Source organism: Scomber japonicus, chromosome 1 (genome assembly GCF_027409825.1).
Source record: "Scomber japonicus isolate fScoJap1 chromosome 1, fScoJap1.pri, whole genome shotgun sequence".
NCBI lineage: Eukaryota > Metazoa > Chordata > Actinopteri > Scombriformes > Scombridae > Scomber > Scomber japonicus.
Genome location: NC_070578.1, coordinates 32,941,033 through 32,963,770, shown reverse-complemented (window position 1 = coordinate 32,963,770; position 22,738 = coordinate 32,941,033). Strand labels below are relative to the sequence as shown.

Below are 22,738 nucleotides of genomic sequence, written 5' to 3'. Positions count from 1 at the left end.
AGGCACCTGTGTTCCTGCTGTTCCCTTATAGGAGGGCTAGGATTAACAGAGAAAAGACAGGACACCTCCATAGAGACTTTGTTTCTCCATGAGACCAGTCTAAGGTAAGAAAGCTTTTTAACAATTTTATACTTCATTAAAAAAACCCAACTAATATAACTTCTTGTCAAGTGACCAAATTAAAACCAAACAAAATGATGGGTTACTACAAATGAGGGTCAGTGCAACAGTTCAAACCAAAGCTATGAATATATTGCAAGTTGAGACATCAAATGATTGATTTTTTTAAGAATAAGGAATTCAATGGGGCAACGTTTGATCTATGAATGTAACTGTCTCTTTAAATAAAAAAAACTAATGCTGACGATGAGGTAGTCACGCTGGAGGAGACTTCCTGTTTTAAGGGTTCACCTTCAAGATAAAAGTGAAGATTTAAAAACCCTTCTTTTGTTTTTTGTATTTGACTTTATCACCCGTCTAGTGAAATAAATTACTCCTATCAATTGATTAGTGGGGCAATGTGGCCTTTACTTTTAGCCATATGATGTGTTGGTTTAGATAATATATTGAATCAAATCAAATAATTTATCAAATCAGTCACAATATATTGGCTAGGCATATACTTAATTTTCAATATATGCACAGACATACGTGACTGCGTGTGCGTGTGCGCGTGTGACTGTCCATGCAGCGCGTGTGAGAGAAAGAGAAAGAGGAAGCGTCCTGTTGCTCTGTCTTGCTTCCTTAAATGGGTATATTATCAATCGCCCGGATTGAACCACTGACCTTCTGGTGAGGGAACACTTAAAATGATGGTTGATTTTTATTAAGCCATGTATTTTTTTTCCTATAAGTGTCTAAATGTTTGATTGATACAAGGCAAAACAGATGGAGTTTTGACTTGACGTGCAATAACTGTGTGAGCATCTATCTCTATATGAGAGTAATATGCAGCACTAACGTTTTGGATAACAATCCGAAATTGATTTTTTTTAAAGAGTCTTATGAACAGCAAACTCAACTCCAAAGCCCTGCCAGATGTTCTATACACAAGACCAGCTGTTGACAAATTATTTGCAGTATGGAGTACATCCAGTCCCAAATACAAAGCAGCTGATGCAGAGACCTCTTCCTGCTCATCAAAGGCAGATCACTCTAGTGGCGCTTTTCCACGATACAGTTCTAGCAGCACGACTCGACTCGACTCGGTTTTTTTGCGTTTCCATTAGGGATGGGATAGTACCTGGTACCTGTATCATGGAAAAGCGCCATAAGTGTGTGTGTGTGTGTGTGTGTGTGTGTGTGTGTGTGTGCAGAGAGCCAGAGAGAGAGAAAGAGAGAGAGCGAGAGAGGGCTTATTATAGGTTTTGTACTGATTTACAGGTGTCTCTTTCACAGTCCTTTTGAGCCCATAGCATCATGTCCACTATGTCAAATTGCCTTTTTATTTTTTATTTTTTTAGAACAACCTTTATTTAAAACAACATGCAAAAATGTTTAATATCTGTGTTGTTCCTTTCAAAGCAAATTTAAAAAAATATATTTTCAAATCCTGGACTCCACAAACCAATGGGTGACGTCACGGAGCCTACTTACTCATTACTTCCATATACAGTCTATGATTACTTCTTAGTTTTTCGGTTTTTCCTCGGGGTTGATAGGCTTTTATTCTGAAGATATAAAACCGGAAGTCGTACTGTTGTGTTGCCTCTGGCGGAACTTAGCAGTCATGTTTGTATCGTTTACTTAGCCCTGACTGTCTTTCGCTACATAATAGCTCGTTTAAATGCTCCAGTCTTTTGTTCTCTCTCTGTCTAATCATGAACAGGACGCAGCTGAAGCGGTCCAACATCTTGAGGATGGCTCTGTCCGGCTCGGGATCGATGGACCCAGACGAACACGGAGAGACTTTCTTCCTCCGAGCTCTCAGGATAGCAGTAGTGGTTGTGTTATACTGGTTCGTCTCAATAACAATGGTGTTCCTCAACAATTATCTGCTGGATAACGGTGACCTGGACGCACCGTTGTTTGTGACTTTCTATCAGTGTGTGGTGACTGTCGGGCTCTGCTGGGTCATGCAGCTCATGTCCAGGTTGTGTCCGCCGGGAATGATCGACTTCCCGTCGGTCAGATTCGACGTGAAGACGTCCCGGGAGGTGCTGCCTCTGTCCATCGTGTTCATAGGCATGATCACATTCAACAACCTGTGCCTGAAATATGTCGGAGTGGCTTTCTACACAGTCGGTCGCTCCCTCAGCACAGTGTTCAATGTGCTGCTTTCTTATGTCGTCCTGAAGCAGACCACATCTTTCCAAGCATTACTGTGTTGTGCTGTCATCTTAGGTAACTTCCCCCTCCTCTCCTGCATGTGGGTTAACATGTAGTTCCTCTAAAGCAGGGGGTCAAAGTTATTTTCATTCAAGGGCCATACATACAGCTCAATTTGATCTCATGAGGGTCATATCATTAAAAAGATGGAAGGAAGGATAAGAAGGAAGAGAAGATATGAAGGAAGGGAGGGAGGAAGGACAGACAGATGGAAGGAAGGAAGGAACAGGGGACAAATGGAAGGATGGAAAATAAGGAGGATAAGGAAGACAACACAGAAAGGGAGGAAGGACAGATAGAAAGAAGGAAGGAACGGGACAAATGGAAGTAAGGAAAAGAAGGAGGATAAGGAAAACAAGACAGGAAGGAAAGACAGGAGGAAGGAAGGAAAGAAAGAAAGATGGAAGGAAGGGAGGGAGGAAGAAGGAAAGTAGGCTGGATTGGACCCCTCAGCGGGCCGGTTCTGGCCCATGGGCCACATGTTTGACACCCCTGCTTTAGTGCTCTCAGTGAGGATCCACTAATATTAATATTAGGACTGGGCAATATATCAAGACTAGATACCATCTTAGATTTGGGATAGTGTAATATTGTGATATGACATTATTATTGTCTTTTTCTAGCTTTAAAGGCTGCATTACAGTAAAGTTACTTCTTCTTAACTTACTGGCTGTTATAGCTGTAATATTGTTCATCTTTACCCACATGGCCATTATATACACATTAATGATGATTATGAAAGCACCTGTAGTCATCCTTACAGTATTTGGTCAAACATATAGTTATGTTTGATTTTGTCTATATCGCCCAGCCCTAATTAGTAGCCTTTATATTAGAAGGTGGGATTAAAGACACAACTGATCCTTGGATACTTTCTGGAGTCATGGTTGTAGAAACAGGGTGGAGGTTTCTGGCACATTTCCACTTGCTTCCAACGTGTATAGAGAGAGCCTGAAGAAAGTCAAAGCTCCAGCAACACTTGTAGTATAGGATAACTTTATTAGTAGACTGACACGTTTTGGCTTGCAGCCTTTATCAGGGCCTTGAGTTAATGTTTAAATCAAGTTTGGACTTTCTTGGAGTCATGGTTGAAAATGATCATATCAATAAGCAGTGTTCAATTACTACTACTCACTTTGACTAAATTACAATTCATCTTTCATGGAATCCAGCTGAATGGATCTGGCATTTTTATTATTACTTTATTTTATATTATTGCAAATTGGGTATACTTACAATTTGGACTATTGGTCGTTTTAATAAAAGAAGCAATTTGAGGATGTTTCCTTTGGCTTTGAGAGCTTGTAATGGGCTCTTTTGAAGTATTTCCAGACTGATTCATTCTAAAACATAATAAAGAGATTTTTTAGGTAACCATCAAGCTGCAGCCTGAGATTCAACCAATACTCCAATTCTCACCTGAACTCAATACCCTAAATATAACTGTTATTCTCCTGTGTGACTGATAATTTAAAAAAGTACTATAATGTAGGTTGGTATTTCAAGGATAAAATGTCCCTTGTCTTGTGTTAAACATACTTTTATTGTGTATTTTTGGTTCTCAGGTGGATTCTGGCTCGGTGTGGACCAAGAAAGCATGGCAGGGTCCCTCTCTTGGTCAGGCGTCTTTTTTGGGGTGCTGGCCAGTGCCTTTGTCTCTCTTAATGCCATCTACACAAAAAAGGTGATGCCTGCAGTAGATGGAAACATCTGGAAACTGTCCTACTACAACAACATCAATGCCTGTGTCCTTTTTGTCCCACTTATCCTTGTGTTTGGAGAGTTGGGTCATCTGGCAAGCTTCAGCCGCTTCACTGACCTCGGGTTTTGGGGCATGATGACCCTCGGAGGAGTGTTCGGTTTTACTATCGGCTACGTCACAGGCCTCCAGATCAAGTATACGAGTCCACTCACGCACAACGTCTCAGGGACTGCAAAGGCCTGTGCTCAGACTGTTATCGCAGTAGTGTACAACTCTTCTAGTAAAAGCATGCTGTGGTGGACCAGTAACATGATGGTTCTTTGTGGCTCTTCGGCCTACACTTGGGTCAAAAGCCTAGAAATGAAGAAGACTCCCTACAAAGTCCCTCAGGATTCAGCCAAGGAAAAGCTGCTGTCAGGAGACAAAAGCAACTTGGGAGTATAACGTTTTTTTTAACTAGGTTTTCACTGAGAAATTTTCAGTTCTGATCTTATCATGAAAATGTTGATTTTGAGAATATAACCGATCAGGTGTTGAAGTGATACATGCAGGTTTTACACTGATATTGATTGAGTTTAATCATGCTGAGGGTTTATACAGTCTCATGTAAGGTCAAAGGGTTTGAAGTCATTTGTGTATTTTATTATTTTTATTTAAAGCTATATACACTCATTTGGGGCCTTTTTATTATTACTTTAAAAATGACTGAAAAATATAATAATGTGTCTTTTATGGTGTATGCTACCAGTGAAGGAAAAATCCTGTTTTTATTCACAGGGAAGATACAAGACATTAACTTGTATTTGAGGATTTTGCATAATTTAGAAAACTTTTCTACACCCATTGTTTAATTCTAGTGATAATAGTTTTATTAGAGGGAATGGCAAACCCTAAAAATTGCTGCCAGTTTTTATGAATGTACGTTGTTATTTTGTTACTGCTGTTCGGCTAGCCTCTGGCTAAGAACATGTCTGCTTTCACAATTATGAACAAAGTCAAGACAAAAGAACTTTGATCAAAAAAATCACTCCTTTACACTGATGCAGTCTCAAACCTGTTGTTCATTTACTGCAGCACATCGTCACATAGGCTTTATGGAAATATATTTGCATTTCAAAACTAAAGTGGGACAGACTGAAAGAGAGCATTGTGAGGGTATTTACTTAGAAGCCTCTCCAATTTCATGTGTCTTCTTACATTTGAAATAGGGTATACTTGCATCACTATCTTTTACAACAATAGATTGCACTCCAACCGAGATGTCTTTGTTTGCACTCATCATTCACTCTGAACTTATGGTATAATGTGACGGAGGTTTGGGTAAAACATTGTCTGTATTCCAAACCAACTTTTTGAAAGGTCTTTGTTACATTTCAGAAACAAAGCTCTATAGCTTATGTAAAATGAAACATTAAAGATGGTGTACAACTCAACTATTTCCTTTTTTTTTAGTTATAAGAGAAAATTATGTCATTATGCTCGCTTCTTGATGTGCGTGGTGAATAATGAAATTAGAGGTCCATAGAGCTATTTTTGTGATATGGTATTCTTGTCAAATAAAACATCCATAATTTATATATACATTCCTTGTGTCAATCTACATTCTTTAAATGCAGATTCAATTCAGAGACTGTATTATTAATTATAAATATTCAAATTTAATTAAAAAAATGATTCAGAGCTGGAATAAATGTAGCATTTTAACATAAAACATTTTATGCTATGAGTTAAGTATCAATGGTAAATGCCTTCTACTGTTTTGTGGATTAATTAGTTCCTGATGGCTGAACCTCAGGCCAGCTCAGCAAGGACTTAAATGTTATTGATGAAGGCTGCATAGGTAAGATGTTAATTTCAATAGCCTCAGGTATCCTGCATAGTGAAAACAGTGCTGAACTTTAACGATCTTGTGTTTTGAGATCCGGTGCATCTAGTATGGGATCATATTTTAATTCATACATATTCATGTCCGTTTGGATTCCATTTGAAGTTGGTTGCCCCCCAGTGAGACTGGAAAGGTATTTTATTGAGTGGGATTCCCTCACTTTTAGTGTAATTTATATCGAATCACAATGCACCTGCTTTATAAAATGTTTTGGTTGTGTGTGTTAATAATATATCAGCAAATAGGCTCACTTTGAATTGATAACTAATGTTAATAACACCTTTTATTTCCTGTCTGGGATTGTATGGCACATGTGAACCAAAGCAAGAGCAAATGATTGATGATATTACCACACCACATAGATTCCACTGTTTCAAAGTAAAGTGCCTTTACCCATCTTATATACTGATCCAAACCACAAACTTGGACAGAGCATAACACAAATAGTGACATTAATCTAATTAAAGGCCTTCTCAGTGACAGCAGTAACGCAAGATGCTGAGAAACCACATTCCCTGCCAACGTGTGGAATATTAAACCTCTTATTTGCAGACAAATGTCCTGGTATGAACCCAGCTTTATCTAAGTTGTTAAGAGAAGAGTTATATAAATAAGGTGTTATTATATAGTATGTAATATCAAAGACATAATGATCGTTTGCATTCGCATTTCAAGGATTTTTGCAAGTCACCTACAATGTAAAAGACTAAAATAAACAATTTGCAGTTGGTCTTTGTCTGCCTTTGGAATTCATGGAAATAGTGACTTGGCGCATAGTTCCTGGCATACATTGATTAGTTATTATATAATCCAGCAGCAATATTAACAGGGGAGCCAACGTGTCCTGAAAACACCAATAAAACTTGTTGGATAAGTGTTTTGCCAGGTAACAGAGATTTATGAGCAGCTTTAATTTCAGACTTGGTCTGGACAAAGATTCCTTTTCTCTGCATTAAGGGACCGTAACAAAATAATTCTGAAGAAAAAAATCAATCCATTCTTCATACATACAATATTTTGATTTTTACAGCTTGCTCTAGATTTCACTTAATACCTCATTAACTTTATTTGGATCACAAGCCTTAACCCTGTTCTTATCATGTAAAATGGGAAATGAATGGTATTGTCTTATTGTTTCAGTCTTTGTTTTCAAAGTATCTTTGTTACTAAACAATAAAGTATCCTTGCAGTTTAGATTTTATAACCAACAAATTGGTATTCTTTATATGTAAGTTGTTGAGTGAGTTTCTTTGAAGCCCTCAAAGTTTGTATTAATTGAAAACTCATTTAAAGTTGTATTAAGTGATAATAATCCAATACATTTTTTGCCTGGGCTCTGAGATCCAGCAGATAAATATGTGGCTCGGACTGAGCCAACACAACAATGCTCCATGTTTTATAACGGCGGAGGGATCGACAGAGACCCCGCGGAGGAACAGACAGAAGCTAACGTTAGCAGCGTGCTAACGTAACCTACAACGTTGGTCTCTGTGTATCTGGTGCTTGTTTGCTTTCAAAGTGTTTACAGTCATGAAGACATATAAACAGGTTTGCTATCACAATCTCACATGAGATTGAGACGCGGTCTGGTGTTAACCAGGCTAGCCACTTGTACTAACAGAGAAATAAATGCTATCAAACTAAAGCTCACCGTCCCGCAGCAGGCGCTTCAGACTCCGCCATGTTGGTCAGCTTGCGCAGTGGTTGCGTCCATGAACTTCGGAGTGGAGCCCCAGAAGGAGCACGAAGGGAGGTAAGTGGGGGGGGGGGGGGGAGGTTGTTTTTGTTTTCAATATCAACAACTTTTCTCCTCGTTTCTCCCCACATCGCTTACTATATCTTTAATATGTTCCTATTTTTGTGTGCATGTTAGCATAGTGACATTAGCATGTAGCCTGAAGCACCACCAAGCCTCAAAGAGCTGAGTATACCTGCAGATTCTTGTACCAGCTCATATTGCTTTGTCCCTGTTATTTAATCTAAACATGCTTCTTTTGAAGATAAGGAGAATTGTCTATTTTCTATCTCTGCAACTCTCAATACTTCTTAGTTTAAGATTACACCTGCACAGGTTTATTTATGATATCAAGATGTGTCAGTGAGAGCCCCCCCCCATTACCACCTGTCTCATTTGTGCCAATGTGAGTAGTGAGCTTGGTTTTTGTGAACACTGGATGGAGGTAAGGAAGGTCAATGCATGTTGGATCAGAGTTGGATGGGAGTCTCTGGCCTCCAAATGAAACACTGAGGGGGGATAAAAATAGCCAATAGAGTGCCATGGGTAATTACATGAACTAAAAAACACTGGTCTCTGATGTCAAGAACTCATTTCAACAGTGAATCTGGCCTTCTGACACTGATGAAAGTTTTATAACTGTGTCATAATGTGGAAAGCATAATCCCCCACCACCACCCCTTGGCGTTCGCTCTCATGTCTGGTTGAGTCAGGTTCAACATGACAGGAGGAGGCAAAATCCTCGGCAATGAGTGGCAGTTCAAAGGCTGCAAGAATCATAAGAAGTCATTCATATTTTCTGTATATTTGTCAGCTTGAAGTGGTGGTCAAAAAATATGTGAGTTTGTTGATGGAAGAGATAATCACTACTGGGATATTTTCAGTTAAATATAATAAATATTCATGTTCTGTCCAGAAGCATATTTTCATCTTGCCATCAGAGTTGCATATGTATATAATGCCCCCTGTAGGCTACAGTGTGAGATTACAGTTTACAACCTTGTGATTAAATATACCAAGTGCATTGCTGTGTATCCAACACTGAAGGCAATGACTGTATATCCTCCACAAGGCACTTTTAATGTCACAATGAACATTGCTATTATTATTTAGACAGAAAAATTTGAAAAAGTTGTATTCATCTAATTATTTTAACAAAAAATTGAGCGAAAGTATAATGTTGGTATAAAGTAAAAGTGGTATAATGTTTGCCTGATCTTGTATTCCTCAGCATGTCCCACAAGAGGATCATACTGCTATCAGCCAAACCAGTGTTATATGTTCAGGGTAAAACATTATTTATATTGACTTGTGGACTTGAAGGCGTGGGACTACATTTTGGGCTTATTTTTAGGCAAATATATGGTTGAATGACAGCATAGTTGCATGACTTGATAATTATTTCCTAATGTATAATTGAAATGCAGCAAAGTCTTTATGAGCACCCTTGGCTCTAATTACAGCTTTCCGTTTTCTTTGACACATCTGTAATTTTCTCATATTTCCCCCCCTACTTTTGAATGCTGCATGTACTTTCGTATTCAGTCAAGTTGGACAAGATTTCACACTACCAAGCCCAGCTCCAAATGACACACAGATATTGACTAGCCAGTGAGTAACATCAGGAATTGGTGGATACCAAACCAGAACTTAGAGAGAGTGAACATTTGACTTGTATTGCTTTGTATCTGCTTGTGTTTAAGTAGGCTATTCTTTGATAACAGATTAACTATTGAACTGCATATGATAGTATGTCAGGGCCATCAATTAAGCTTTTGGTTACTATTTCAACAGGAAAATGAAGACATATTTTCACTTTCCTGCCACCCTTTCCTCAGCTAATAAAGACAGTCCTGCCATCTACTTAGTGAAAAGCTTTTTTGATAATCCCATAAGTAAAGGAGACATTTCTCAATTTATAAAGAAACACTTAATCCTTATTTTTCCCAGAAAATATGCTATTGGTGGTTTTAACTGGACAGCAACAATGATCTGCATAATCTTAATGTGTGAAATATGTAGCCAAAAGTCCCAGAATCTCTGTAACATCACCCTTAGGAATATGAATGTTACAGTACTGGTATTAAAAAGCAGTTTTAGTCATGCTGTATTGTCAGTACTATCAGTCTCAATCTGTCCACTTACCACCTGCTATATGAGAAGAGATATCAAAGCATGGAAACTGCTAGCTTAAGGCTTAGGTAATGGAAAAGAAACCTTGGATATGAAATGTGCTGTGACGAGTCTCTCAGGCTCATTGCTCCTGGCAAAATCTATGGAGAATGACATCATAAACATTTCATCGGGTCGTTACAAAGGACATCTGTTATCTGTCTTACAAGAAGTTGTGAAATTGTCATGTCCAGCATGACATGACAGCTGGTGGTGAATCATCAGTAAACACATTTGACTTTATGCGTATGGCTTTTGTTCACATGGCTTTTGAAGTGTTGGGTGGAAATCATTTTTGAATATTGAAGCTTCACAGATATTTACTGCTGTTTAAAGTTTCCTTTAAACTTCTCTCAGTAAACTGACAGATGGAATTCTTTTTTTCTCCCCCTGGACTTTCAACATTACTTTTCACTGTTTTACTCATTAGCATGTCTTTATTTTTCCTTAAATGCACTTTCCACTTCCTTTGCCAGTAAGTACTTTCCCCTATACTAATTCAAAGCATATAGCTCATTCTGACAACGAAGGCAGAGAAACAGGGGGTATCTGTAGACTTTTGTAAGGGAAATTCAGGTTTTTACAAATGAAAACATTATGAAGGGAAAGAGTTAAAAATCTCTGTATGATATGCTGGGATGGGGAAAGTCATCATCACACAGTTACGTCACATGTTGAGCAGACTAGGAAGATATCTGGGTAACACTGGGCTACTCCTGCTTTCTTGGAACACATTTGGAAGTTTAACTTTGTGAGCTTGGCAGCAAACATGTTCACTTTCCTCATGAGAAAAGTACCAATGCCCAACCCTCTGGACCCCAAATACTACGGTTTCCTCCTCATTTTTTCTTTCTGTGTAAGAGCTTGGCCACATGGTAAGTAAAAAGTATTTTGTTTGCAGCTTGATATTGATATCATTCTTACCGTGTAAAACTGTGTAGAAAATCTTAATATTTCTTTTTGACTTCTTTCTGAAAGTGTTGTTCTAACAAGATACATACTTAAACATAGACTTGCTGAGTAACAACAGAGTTATTTCATGCACGATGAGTCACTTCTGCTACTAAGACTTCTCTCGACTCATGCCACAGACTCACATGCGAAGTGTCTCAGTAAAATAAGTATACCCTGCATCTATCCTGTATACAGCTTCTTCTGTGGCAATACCTAACATATACTGGACTTATCAGATCAATGTCACACACATTAACACTGTATAAAGCATTCAGGTTAGGGTTTAGAAAACAAAGCTAGCATGCTCAGTGGGGCTGTGGAACAAATTTGAATCCTTATTTTCATCCCAAGCTGCTCAAAATTGTACATTAATGTACAGTCCAGCTTGATTTTGATAGCATCATCTGCCATAAGATTGTCTGCCAAGATGAATTGCACATCTCTGCAGCTGCATGTTTTTTGTTGTTTGTTTCATATCTGCCTTATTAGATAACAGGTACAGATTCACACCTTTACTCTGTTGTTGTGTCTATAACCACATGTAGAAACAGGAATGTGTTGTAGCAGTTGAACAATGTTGGCACATAGACCATATATATCTTATATTTTGACCACATTCTTTGAGCCAAAAACACAAGTGTAAGGAGTCAGAGGTTGCAGAAGCGAACATTAAGATTGTTGCCAGTGTCCTTTGCTCTTATTCTACAGCTCTAAAAGAGGACAACTGCCCGAGCTCAAAGTGGAACGTCATGTGTCGCCCCTGTTGTGAGTACGACTTGATCCAGTGTCGGTGCCCCTCAAAAGGGTCGAAGGTTGGCTACACTGTTCCCTGTTGCCGAAATGCTCTGGATCAGTGTGACCCTTGTATCATTCACCCAGGTATAGTTCACCCTTATTTCCACTTACAGATACCTTTTTAATCAGCAGTAATATGAAAGGTGCTTTTTGTATCTTATTTTAATTTAGTATCAGTCCTGCTATTACTGCTTGTGCTTCTCTTTTAATCATGAATGAGCAGCTGCTGCTGTCTCACACATCAGACTGCATTCCCTGAGACACGCCTGCCAGACTCTCTCTCTCACTGGGTGTTTAAATTAACAAGTGTTAAACCTTTGAGTTTGAGCAAATCATTATGGTGTTATCGGTCAGCGACGAGGAGTAGCAAATTAATTTGAAAATTTTTCAAATTACTTTATTACTTTTAGGTTACTCTTTCCATTTTCTTTCTGCTTTTATCCTGTCCAGGCTGCAGTCTCTTTGAGAATTGTAAAACCTGTCACAATGGAACATGGAAAGCCAATGATGATTTCTTTGTCAATGGAAAGTATTGTACAGAGTGTCGCCAAGGCTGGAGTGGAGGAGACTGTAAAAGTGAGTAACTTATAATGTGCCTCTGGTTAATTAAGGCCCTTTCTTGCCACAGAATGAACTGAATGCCCTGAATCAAGATGAAATCTGACGTAATAATATTATGTAGTCCTATGATGAATGTGTCCTATGACTGACCTGATAAGATACAGTATGAATTATACTGTACATAAATATAAACAATACTTTTATAAAAATCTAGAAAATGACTGTTATTGCCTTCAAACTTTGCTTTTGTGACCAGGACAGTGATGTTTTGAAATTGACCTATTCCCAATGGGAAAACACACCCACATTTTCATTCACATTAAATCAGGAAAAAACAACATGATGAATCATCAGATATGATGATGGGAGCTGATTCGTGGAAGTGATTGACAGTATAATTGTAAATGGAAAACAAAAACGACAACAACAACAAGAAAAGCCCTTCTTATTCTTTTGGGTTCACTATTGTATAACGTTAGTATAAATGCATTTTAAATATCCTTGTCTAGGTCACAAAAGCAAAGTCTGATGGTAATGATGGCCATTTTCTAGTTTGGGGCTATAGTCATAATCAATGCTGTGAGCCAACACTCTAGTTGTAATACACTATTAGGACACTTGGTGGCGACAATGCTTTGTTGTTGAATTTCATCCAGTTCAGTTGTTGCAGCCATGGTGAACTGCAAGTATCTGGTTGAAATTCATGTTCTCTAAAAAATACTGAAATATTGATGTTGGTAATACATTGTTTTATTTTCTATTGAGAGCTTGAATAGCAGCACTTCCCACAGCAAAACCATACCTAACCAGTTTAAATCAAATGTGTACATGTACAAGCTCTTAGCAGCATTATTCTATTAACAAAGGGACGCAGACAGGTTTTCATGCTTGCCACTCCCGTTATTCACCCTCGTGGTATTTTTCCATTCTTTATTTTTTCATTGCCTGAGGGGAAATCACTACTTGGATGCCTGTCTTGTACTCTAATACTTGTTCTGTCAGTCTGACATGCACAAGGGAAAGAATGGGGCTTGTATGCAATTTATGTTGTCCTACACAACCTGTTTAAAGCAAGCATAGGACCAACTAACCCTGCATTCAGATTAATCAGGCAGTATTATTCCACTATTTGCTAAAGGGACAATGTGTACAAAAATGTTTGTGAAATGTATTGGCAGGATTTTCCCTATCTTGTTTTGCTCAGTCCTCTGAAGAAGACACATGCCAGCATGAATACCAACATTATTTACAATGTGAAGGTAATTACAGTTCTCTTGTGAGTAGCCTGTGGTGGTGTCATTCATCGGACTCAGGGTCACATAGTCCTGGAGAGTTACCCAACAAATGCCCAATGTGAATGGAGAGTGCACATGGAGAGGGGCACCAGTGTTGAGTTGAGGTGGGTCTCTTTTTTTAAGCTTTCACATAAAATCTTTTTAAATTGAAATGAAACAAATATCTCGAATAGAATAAAAAAAGAACAGCCTTAATTTGTAAAGTGAAGTGTTGATGATCAACTCGCTCTAAGTGATGATGTGTTTTTAAAAGGACTGTGGATGCTAAGGTGAAAATTGATGAGATTTCACTGTCTGTGTTTGGATTAATGAAAGGGCTGATGTTGTGACTACAAGAGGTAGGTAATAAGATAATAGGCTTAAGTCAGGGTGAGGATCTCTATAGTTTAAACAGAAGCTATGCATTCACTGCTTGGATCTCTTCTTTTTGTTTCTTTCCAAGAGAACTTACCTGGTGTGCAGTATGTGCATTGGATATGATTTGATTACCACAAAATACAGCTAACAAATTAGATCCATGTAATGATCTAGTTGGTGATAATCACCTTTGAATCTAGAGCTTAGATAGAGGCAGACCTGTAAAAGGTTTAATCACTGCATCTAATGCAACTGCCGCAGTGAACTTGCTGTTCTAATGTTTTGTTTTTGTGTGCTGGGTACTACTGTAGTTTTCCATCTGCAAGTGGCTCCTTGTGGGATCAACTCAGCATCAGTCTGTCAACTGATGTTGAGGTCAAAGCACAGTGGATTGACAGCCCTGCATGAGCTCACATAATTGGACTTTTTGTTTACACAGTTCTTCACCAAAAAGACCAGTGTTAAGTCATTTGTTTCGGTTTGGCAAAAATAGGTTAAATAAACGTAACTTTTTTGTTATGCTGCAGGTTTTCAAAGATGAGTCTGGAGTCTGACCATAACTGTCGTTATGACTACGTAGAAGTGCGTGACGGTGACGATCTCAGCTCCCCTGTGATTGGACGGTTTTGTGGGGATCAGCTGCCTCCTCCAGTTAAAAGCTCCAGGAACATGTTACACATCCTGTTTACCTCAGATGGCTACAACAACTTTGATGGCTTTGTTCTGACTTTTCAGGAGAGTTCAGGCAGGTATAACATATAAACAATGTGAATATGTATTACATATTGAAAGTGTGCAGCGTGTGTAGGTTAGATAGAAGCGCTAAATAGTGTAATGCAATCTTATACCTCAGAATAATAACTTAATTAACAAGGTTATGGTGGGTTTTTGCTTTGCAATATTATTGTATTATATTGTATTATAATATACAGTGCTGCTGCTAATTTTTAAACTCCATGTGTAATAATCAGCTAATACAATGTTTGGGTTGGTTTTCTCTGTGGAGTCCATAGAAAAAGAATAAGAAAGTATCAATGTGATGTTCTCATTCATATTTATATCTACTTTAGATACCTCTATCATAAATAAATTATACTGTGTTGTCTGCTCTGCCATCCCCTGTGCAGTCTGCGGCCACTGATTTTGTTTGCAGGCACCATATTTAATCCTGGACACTCCTGGTTTTGCTGTGTGTGTGCAGTTTCCTTACACAGGGCAGTGATGTGAGACGGACATTTGGCAAACAGATTTATTATACTCATATCACTCGTTTGCCCTCTTTGAAGCAAATCATGCATCTATTTTGCATCACATTTATCCAGTCTTTTTCATCACGGACTCTTGCTAGCACACCCAAACAGCCTAATAGATGTAAGGTCCAATCTCAGTTTGTATGTATATAAAAAAAGACCTAGTTGTTTTAGAGAGGCGGCAATTAGAGGGTCCAATTTATTTTTGCTTACGTTAATTTTACAGGGACTCTCCAGTTAAAAACCTATAATTAGGGCCATTGTTCTTTTGATTAGAAATATTAATGATTTAAAAAATAGCCTGCTAATGTAGACTATAATGCATTCAACTTCTCTACAAAATAAGTTTAGCATCAAAGTATTACAAAAATACATCTTTTTTGGAGCTCAAGTAAGAACATGTCCAGATTTTTTCTTTAATGCACGTTAGACTGCATGCAATTAGATGAGTTTTCGATAACCAGCTTTCATGTGTGGGAGGATATGACATTTAAAATATTAAGCCAAATTGAAAAATCGAAAACTGTCGGGGGATGGCAAAGATGAATCAAATCAGAAGTTCTGTCTTAAAACATGTTTTAATATGAGCTCGGTTCATGTCTGCATGCCTGAGACACTGACAAAGACGTGCTCCAGAACACAGGAGTCTTATACTGTCACAGAGTGGGTCAAATATCTTCAGTACACAGTTTGAGCAGAATGTGATATCCTTTGTGAGGCACCTCAAGTTATTCCAGTCTACTATCAATCATTCTTTGACATGTTTCTTCAGACTTTACGGTGTCATGCTGAGTACGGTATGGTTAGAGAAAATACATACTAATACAAATTTATCAAAATACTAAATTCTTGGCCTGGAAACCAACACCTCTAAATGCTCCTTCTAGGACTGCAGTTTAATGGCATTTAGATTTTAGTACAGTTTCCCTCAACTCATCAAAAATTATCTAAATAAAAAATAGGCTTACTCTGGTTATACGCAAAGTGCCTCCTTTCTTGGGAGATTGTAAGAATCTCAATTTATTATCTTGGTATTCAAATTGAGTTACGGTTGACTTAGAAAACTGTAAGTAATGTAGTTTATGGTTATTTATCCAATAACTGTTTGAATATCATCAGAGACTGTCATAATTGTGCAGCAAGAGGCCATCCAAGTAATGCTATTCCTTTTGGAGCAAAAATATACCACAGGAATCGCAACAGCTTCAGAATGAGGGTGGGGAGTGGGCTTGAATCCTATTGTTAATTTTCTATCATCTATGTGAGTCCAGTAAACACGTGTAACACATTCTTATTCAATTTTGGTTGTTACAGTGAAGGTTTGCCTTTCATTTATCAAAGCCTTAAATTTTCTCCACAATTTTCAGCCGTCAAGAATCCATCATGTGCACCCCCAGAGACACCTGTGAATGGATATTTGCTGCCTGCATCTGGCCTGAAGGAGGGGATTGTATATAACTACCAGTGTCATCCACCTTACACACTAATCGGCTCCCAGCAGAGGACCTGTATGCCCAATGGTACATGGAGTGGCACACCTCCCACATGTGTAAAAGGTACTTTTTCAACAGGTGGCTTCTGGTGTTTATTTCTGGTGTTGTACAGCATAAAAGTCATATAATGCACTTATTGTTGTTTTTTTTCTCATGTCTCTCAAACATTTACTCATACAGTCCAAACAAACATGGTCCAGTGTTCCCCTCCACCCAAATTGCTCAATGGCTACTATGAACCTGCTCCTGACACGGCTGGAGGTGCTCAGACAGTTGAGTTTTTCTGTAAAAAGTCCTACGTTCTGAGTGGAAACCATGAGAGTACCTGCCTCTCTAATGGATCCTGGAGTCACAGACCACCCAAGTGTGTGAGAGGTAGTTATTTTCAAAAATACATTAGGGTTGGTAAAACACTGTTCCACAAACAAAGTAAGCAGTTTTTTCACTTCATTACAATGTGAGGATGGCAAAAAAATGTTTCTAACATACAATAAGTTTCCCTAGAAATTCACATATCCTGACTTATAAAAAGTAACATTTTTTCAATTAGAGCACTTTGTGAGGGAGCTGGATTCAACTTATCAGGTTTCAAGTTATGCACTTTGAATGCTGTGAGGATTATTGCATGATCGCGTAATCACAAGACTCCAGCTACCTTACAAGGTAACATTGTGATAGATGATGATAGAGAGGTGGTTTATCCAATCACCTGCAAAGTATTTTTTTTATAAAGAACCTTTTTCCAAGGACAGCATATGGTTCATGGTAAAACAAACCATCTGGTGCATCGGGTTACAATGATGAGTGTTTAGTAAACAGGGTTATTTGTTTGAAATGGATCGATAATGGATTTGAATTATTCTTTATAATGGATGTGTTTGTCCCTGATATTTTATTCATAGAATTATTATTGTTTCCTCTGAGTAACTCACCCTTCTGCTTGCAATTATTCATTTTACTACAGTAGAACTGTTGGGTTTCAAAGACGTACCCTTGTGCACTAATATTCAACTGTTTCTTTTGTCCTTTTAGCCTGTCGAGAGCCCAAAGTGTCTGTGCTTGTGCGAAAAAGTGTTGTAAAGCCACACATTATATCCAGGTATCCACTGTGACAATGTCTTGTGTGTGTATATATACGTTTAAGTCAGATTAAAGCCGCCATGTGTGGGTTTTTTATGTTATTTTATTATCTTTAGATTTTCAAAAATGAAATCCCTGTGAAACTGGGTCCAGTAGTCATTCATGTTAATTTCCAAGGTTGGATTATTGGGAGGTGGGTAGCAGCAGCAGTGTGCAATGTCTGACCCTGTATCTTTGTTCATGCTACTACTGGGGGACACTAGAGCCAGAAATGTTCAAATTGTACACATGATTGCTTTAAATTCTGCAGGAGTTGAGTTAAAGTCTGTGGATAAGATAAGTAAAAAAAACAAAAAACACCTGTCATTATATTGGTGACTGTAGCAGCAATTTGTGTCTTGGAAACTCTTAGCTCATCAGTGTTTTTCCTTTCACTGATGATGGCATAGAGATGTGGATGAAAGCTTTGGAAATGTCATGTAATTGGACCTTGTGCTAAGAATGAACTAATCTTAACTATCTTTTAAGTATGTATCACTAATGTTTTGTTTTTTGTTGTGGATGTGGTGACAGTTTACCACATTTATTCACACATGTGCACATTAGAAGCTTTTTCCCAAAACCTATTCTCTTTTCCACAGAGATAATGTAAACCAAAGGCTTCGTCTCTCATCCAGGTATACCATGCATGACTTGTTGTCCAGTGGCTTTACTCCACTCAGCTTGGATAGAAAGATCAAAAATAGCGACATTGCTGTAGAAGAACTTCCTCGTGGCTTTCACACAGTCTACACAAGCATCGAATACGAGTGTGCCTCACCTCTCTACCACCACACCGGAAGCTCCCAACGTACCTGTCTGAAGACTGGCAAGTGGAGTGGGCGCCATGTCTCCTGTTCACCAGGTGAGAGCAGCAGCAGTTCAGACCCAGCTAGTGAGAGAAGTTAAACCTGAGTCACTGTGAAAGAAACAAGCTATTGATAGGAATGGTCTACTTCAAATGTTTCACAATGTTCCTGTTCCCTTTCTTTTCCATAATTCATTTTCTATAATCGAAAGACTAACCAACACGGTGCAGTTATTCCTGGTAAATTCAAATTACTTTGACACTGGCTTTCTCCTCTCTGACTGTCATCTCCCCACAGTGTGTGGGAAATTTGACACTTTCAGCACACACAACCTCACAGACACTCAGTGGCCATGGCATGCAGCCATCTATATCCGCTCCCCTCCTGATCGCACCGCCAGCAGCAACAAGCCCCCTGTAATGACGATGTCGGACCAGCAGGGGCCCTCAGAAGAGTCCACATTCTGGCACCTGGCCTGCAGCGGGGCTCTGCTCAGCCAGCGTGTCGTCCTGGTGGCGGCTCACTGTGTGGTTGGGAAGGACAAACAGCAGCCGCTTCACTCAGCTCATGTGAAGGTTGTTGTAGGCAGGCAGTACCAGACATCCAACGATTGGATGAAAAGCCTGCATCATATCAAGGTACAATACATCCTACTTATCAGAAAGTCCCAACTAGTGTTTGAAAATTCATAATTTGTTTTATATTTTCGACCTTATTTGATGTTTCTGTTGAAATCATATGCAGATCGTTTTTCTTCTTCTTCTTCTTGTGGTGTTTTGGTGGTTTAACCACAACAAAATACTGCACATAGCCTAGTCCTTTCACAGTAAGCATGAATTCAGAGATTTGGTATCTGAATGTCTTCTGCAGGTGAATTTAAATTGCAGAAAGAATCTGGAAAAGATTCATTTCAGCCACATATGCAACCTCAAAGCATAGAGTTGTTTTACACTGAAAATGACCAAAACCATGCTTCTAGGTGTCTCATCATGGTTTTGCACTTGTTTTTTGTGTATTTCAACAACCTTTTAGTTGTCATACAGTGCACAAAACTTTCCCACAATTACAAGATCAACCAAACAGCAGATGCAATAACTAAGTATTAAGAAAGGACTCTTCATTAAACAAATATAATCCTCTAGATAGCTTTTATTTATAAATGGTACAGTGTGAAATCCTAAGACATTTAGATGTGCACTTAAAGCTTTACCAGGATATGAATATATTTGGCTTGGATATAAAATATTTATGCATCTTGACGCATATTCCAAAAACAAGAATTTATTGTGAAATGAAGCTTTCTCCGGTATTCTGACGTCCAATTTTCTGTCTTTATGTCACAACAGGTTTCAAACATTGTGGTGCATCCAGATTTTTACACTTCACAAGACTCTGATTTGGCTGTGCTCAAGCTTAAGGACAAAGCCAAGATCAGTGAGAGTGTATTGCCAGTGTGTTTACCTGAAATACAAGGAGGTGAGGTGACCTCTCAGGAGGCTTTTACTGTGAGGTGGATGTCACCAAATGATCAGAGGAGTTTAAGCCGCTACACTCCCTTAAGCCAGACGAAACTTGTTGAGTTTGGTGATATTGCTCAATGCGAAAGAGAATTTGCTCAAGGAGGTGCACATTCCACAGTGCTCAGTCACAATACACTGTGTGTCATTGGCAAACCGTCCAGTCTTCAAAGCCCTTGTCCCAGTGTTATCCCAGGCATTGCAACCACACCAGTTGCATTTTCATCCACAAGTGGAATCCTGTCTGGTCATGAGGAGACTCCGAGGGTACGCTGGCAGCTGCTTGGTTTAGAGAGTTTCATTTACAAGGAAACACACTGCCACCAACAGACTTACACACTTCAAACAAAAATAGCCAACTTTCGAGACTGGTTAGCGGCAAATATAAAGTAGACATTAAAAAACAAAACAAAACAACTCATTTAAAAGCTGATTTTCAAGAATTAACTTTTTACATCTTTATTTTTTTTCCAAATGTGTTAATTGTCAAAGAAATGATGAAAGGGAAAGTGGAAAGTTTCTAGACAGAGATGATAATTGTGTACCTGCTATCCATGTCAATATCATATGAAGTGAGAACTGATTAGCTGGCAATCCACTTGTCTGTCTTATGTGCGCATGTTATTGTATTTGCATTTTTATTGTATATGTATTTGCATCTGATAAGGCTAAATCCATTTCAAACAACTCATCAAGTGCTTGTTCACATATACACACACTCATGAACTCTGAATGTTATCAAATACTTTGGAAAAACTGGATAAAGATTTTTTAAGAATAAAGAAATGTTCCAGATGACATTTTGAGTGTTTAATCTATATCTCAGCACTCCAACCAGGGAGTATATGCTATTGTGAAGTTCATGACATTATTCCAAGTAACAGAGAAATGTCTATGTTTTTTTAAAAGTACTTATCTTTTGGCACTGTGTGCTTAAAGCTGTCTCTAGATCCAGGCTTAAATCTTAAGGTGACTTTGTAGTCAAAGACGCAAGCACAGTTTGTCTGTAGAGAATAGTTTTATTTTATTCACTTAGAGTGTATTTATTGTTTTCATTTATTATGTATGCTTTATCCTCTTCTGGTCGGATTTTCTCTGTGAAAAGCAATTGAAGTTACTATAGCTATCATAATTTAATTTTGCATAATACTTGTAAAGGCTGTTTTAAATAGAAACCTACAGAGTGCTTTACAAACAGAAGAAGTCTTCAGGAAAGTCAGAGTACAGAGTTTCTATCTTGATTTCCATCCAGCTGAAGTCTCTCTGGGCAAATAACTGAATTTCTGCCGGTTTCAGGCCTTTGACCTCTTACGTTTCTGAGAAATCCCAACAGTGATAAATCCTCATTTGCAATGGAAAATGCATTTGTCTGCAACTAAAATCTTCTTTTTTTTTTTTTTAAACTGACAATAAGAATTTTTTGTTCATAGTTTTCAAGCATTATTATTCCATCCAGATTAAGAAAAGCAGGCATTTTGTTTGGTTGTTAAAAACCAATAACTGTAATTATAGTTCATTGTCCCCATTTACATGCATTGCCAAGCTTTGCATGTGTGCACGTGCAGGGCAGTACAACATGTACAAAGTGCTTGTTAGTTAGTCTCAGTAACTATGTGCAGTACGTGTCTACAGCGCGTTTGCATGTGAGTTGATGCGTTCGTGAGTTTCACTGCAGACTACCCGACATGTGCTGTCATTGAGAAACACACTGAGAGGATTTGCTAAACTTAGCTCTTACTCCTGAGACGCAGACACCCGCTGTGCTCTCTGCGGCTTTGTGCAGGACACCCAAGCCCGGCCAGTTAAACAACGACAAGCTCAGTGGTCAGTCTCTCTCTGCAAAGCTTGCAAAGGAAAATATTGGTATACAGTAATCTGATGTGCATTTCAAGGAAAACATTTCTTCATTACACAAAATATGTTAACATACATAAATCAAGACTGGAGAATGCATTCAACTTCAGCTGTAAACACACTGATGATTGTACTGAACATCCAAAAATATGGAAAAGAACCAGAGCAGTAAACATTATGCAAATGATAATTCATACAAATAAATACAGGTGCTTTCAAAACAGAATCGTTTTTACATGTAATTGACTTAATGTGCTGGAATTGTAATGTTATGTACTAGCAAAAGTCTCCATCTTACTGCATAATGCCATGATGCTAAAATTGGGGTGAGTCTGCTAATCTATTACTCTTTAAGTGAGGGAACACCCCCACCCACACCTGGGAGGAGGTACTGACCTCTCATCTCAAATCTGCACGCTCTGTCTGCGCATCAGTGCGCACACTGTGCATGTCCAGGGACACTGTATGTGTGTTGCCTAGGTTGCAAAGGGGGAGGTGCAAGAATCTCTATACCTTACAGAGGGAGAGGAGAAGGAGGACCCTGCTGCAACACCTGAGTGATTTATTTATAAAAAGTCTTAATTTTGAGTGCTTTAATTTTAAGAACATTTGAAGAAGACAAACCTTTATCCCGGAGGGCAAATCTGCTAATCTATAGAAGAGAAGACATCGACAGGTGAGCATTTTTCTTTAAGGATGAAGTTGATAATTACACTATCCTTTCATAGACAAAGAACATGTACATGGATGTGCATGTAAACAGGTAATTACAAGTAATTTGTAATTTAAAGGGGAACCGTTGTGACTGGGATAGAGAAATGATTTCCCTCAGGGTGACCCAGCATTCATCCTCTCTAGCGTCACTCAGCAAGCTGATGGTCCTTGAACTGAGGATGGCTGCTAGATTAGCTA

General features: G+C 38.5%; 2 protein-coding genes across 3 annotated transcripts; both read left to right on the top strand.

Moving 5' to 3' along the window:
* The first annotated feature begins 777 nt into the window (after positions 1–777).
* On the top strand, positions 778–5,560 carry slc35c1 (solute carrier family 35 member C1). 2 transcript variants are annotated; one of them, XM_053318624.1, is made up of 3 exons: positions 778–792; positions 1,829–2,343; positions 3,894–5,560. In XM_053318624.1, exons 2-3 carry the CDS (start codon positions 1,860–1,862, stop codon positions 4,472–4,474), a joined length of 1,065 nt encoding a protein of 354 aa, XP_053174599.1. In that variant the 5' UTR covers positions 778–792; positions 1,829–1,859; the 3' UTR covers positions 4,475–5,560. The 2 variants fall into 2 exon arrangements, with proteins under 2 accessions (XP_053174599.1, XP_053174607.1); XM_053318632.1 differs by lacking the exon at positions 778–792 and having other exon boundaries at positions 1,726–2,343.
* Positions 5,561–11,495: 5,935 nt separating this feature from the next.
* pamr1a (peptidase domain containing associated with muscle regeneration 1a) lies at positions 11,496–22,387 on the top strand. Its single transcript, XM_053322437.1, has 11 exons — positions 11,496–11,655; positions 12,022–12,147; positions 13,417–13,531; positions 14,312–14,529; positions 16,402–16,590; positions 16,708–16,902; positions 17,560–17,626; positions 18,249–18,511; positions 18,753–19,093; positions 19,802–20,239; positions 22,307–22,387. Exons 1-11 carry the CDS (start codon positions 11,526–11,528, stop codon positions 22,385–22,387), a joined length of 2,163 nt encoding a protein of 720 aa, XP_053178412.1. The 5' UTR covers positions 11,496–11,525.
* The last annotated feature ends 351 nt before the right edge of the window (positions 22,388–22,738 follow it).

Bases quoted from the DNA above. Each gene is read 5' to 3' on its own strand.
- slc35c1 (XM_053318632.1), top strand. From the start codon at position 1,821: ATGAACAGGACGCAGCTGAAGCGGTCCAACATCTTGAGGATGGCTCTG. The intron at 2,344-3,893 runs GTAACTTCCCCC...TTTGGTTCTCAG, and splicing joins GTGTTGTGCTGTCATCTTAG to GTGGATTCTGGCTCGGTGTG.
- pamr1a (XM_053322437.1), top strand. From the start codon at position 11,526: ATGTGTCGCCCCTGTTGTGAGTACGACTTGATCCAGTGTCGGTGCCCC. The intron at 11,656-12,021 runs GTATAGTTCACC...TATCCTGTCCAG, and splicing joins CCCTTGTATCATTCACCCAG to GCTGCAGTCTCTTTGAGAAT. The intron at 12,148-13,416 runs GTGAGTAACTTA...TCTTGTGAGTAG, and splicing joins GAGTGGAGGAGACTGTAAAA to CCTGTGGTGGTGTCATTCAT.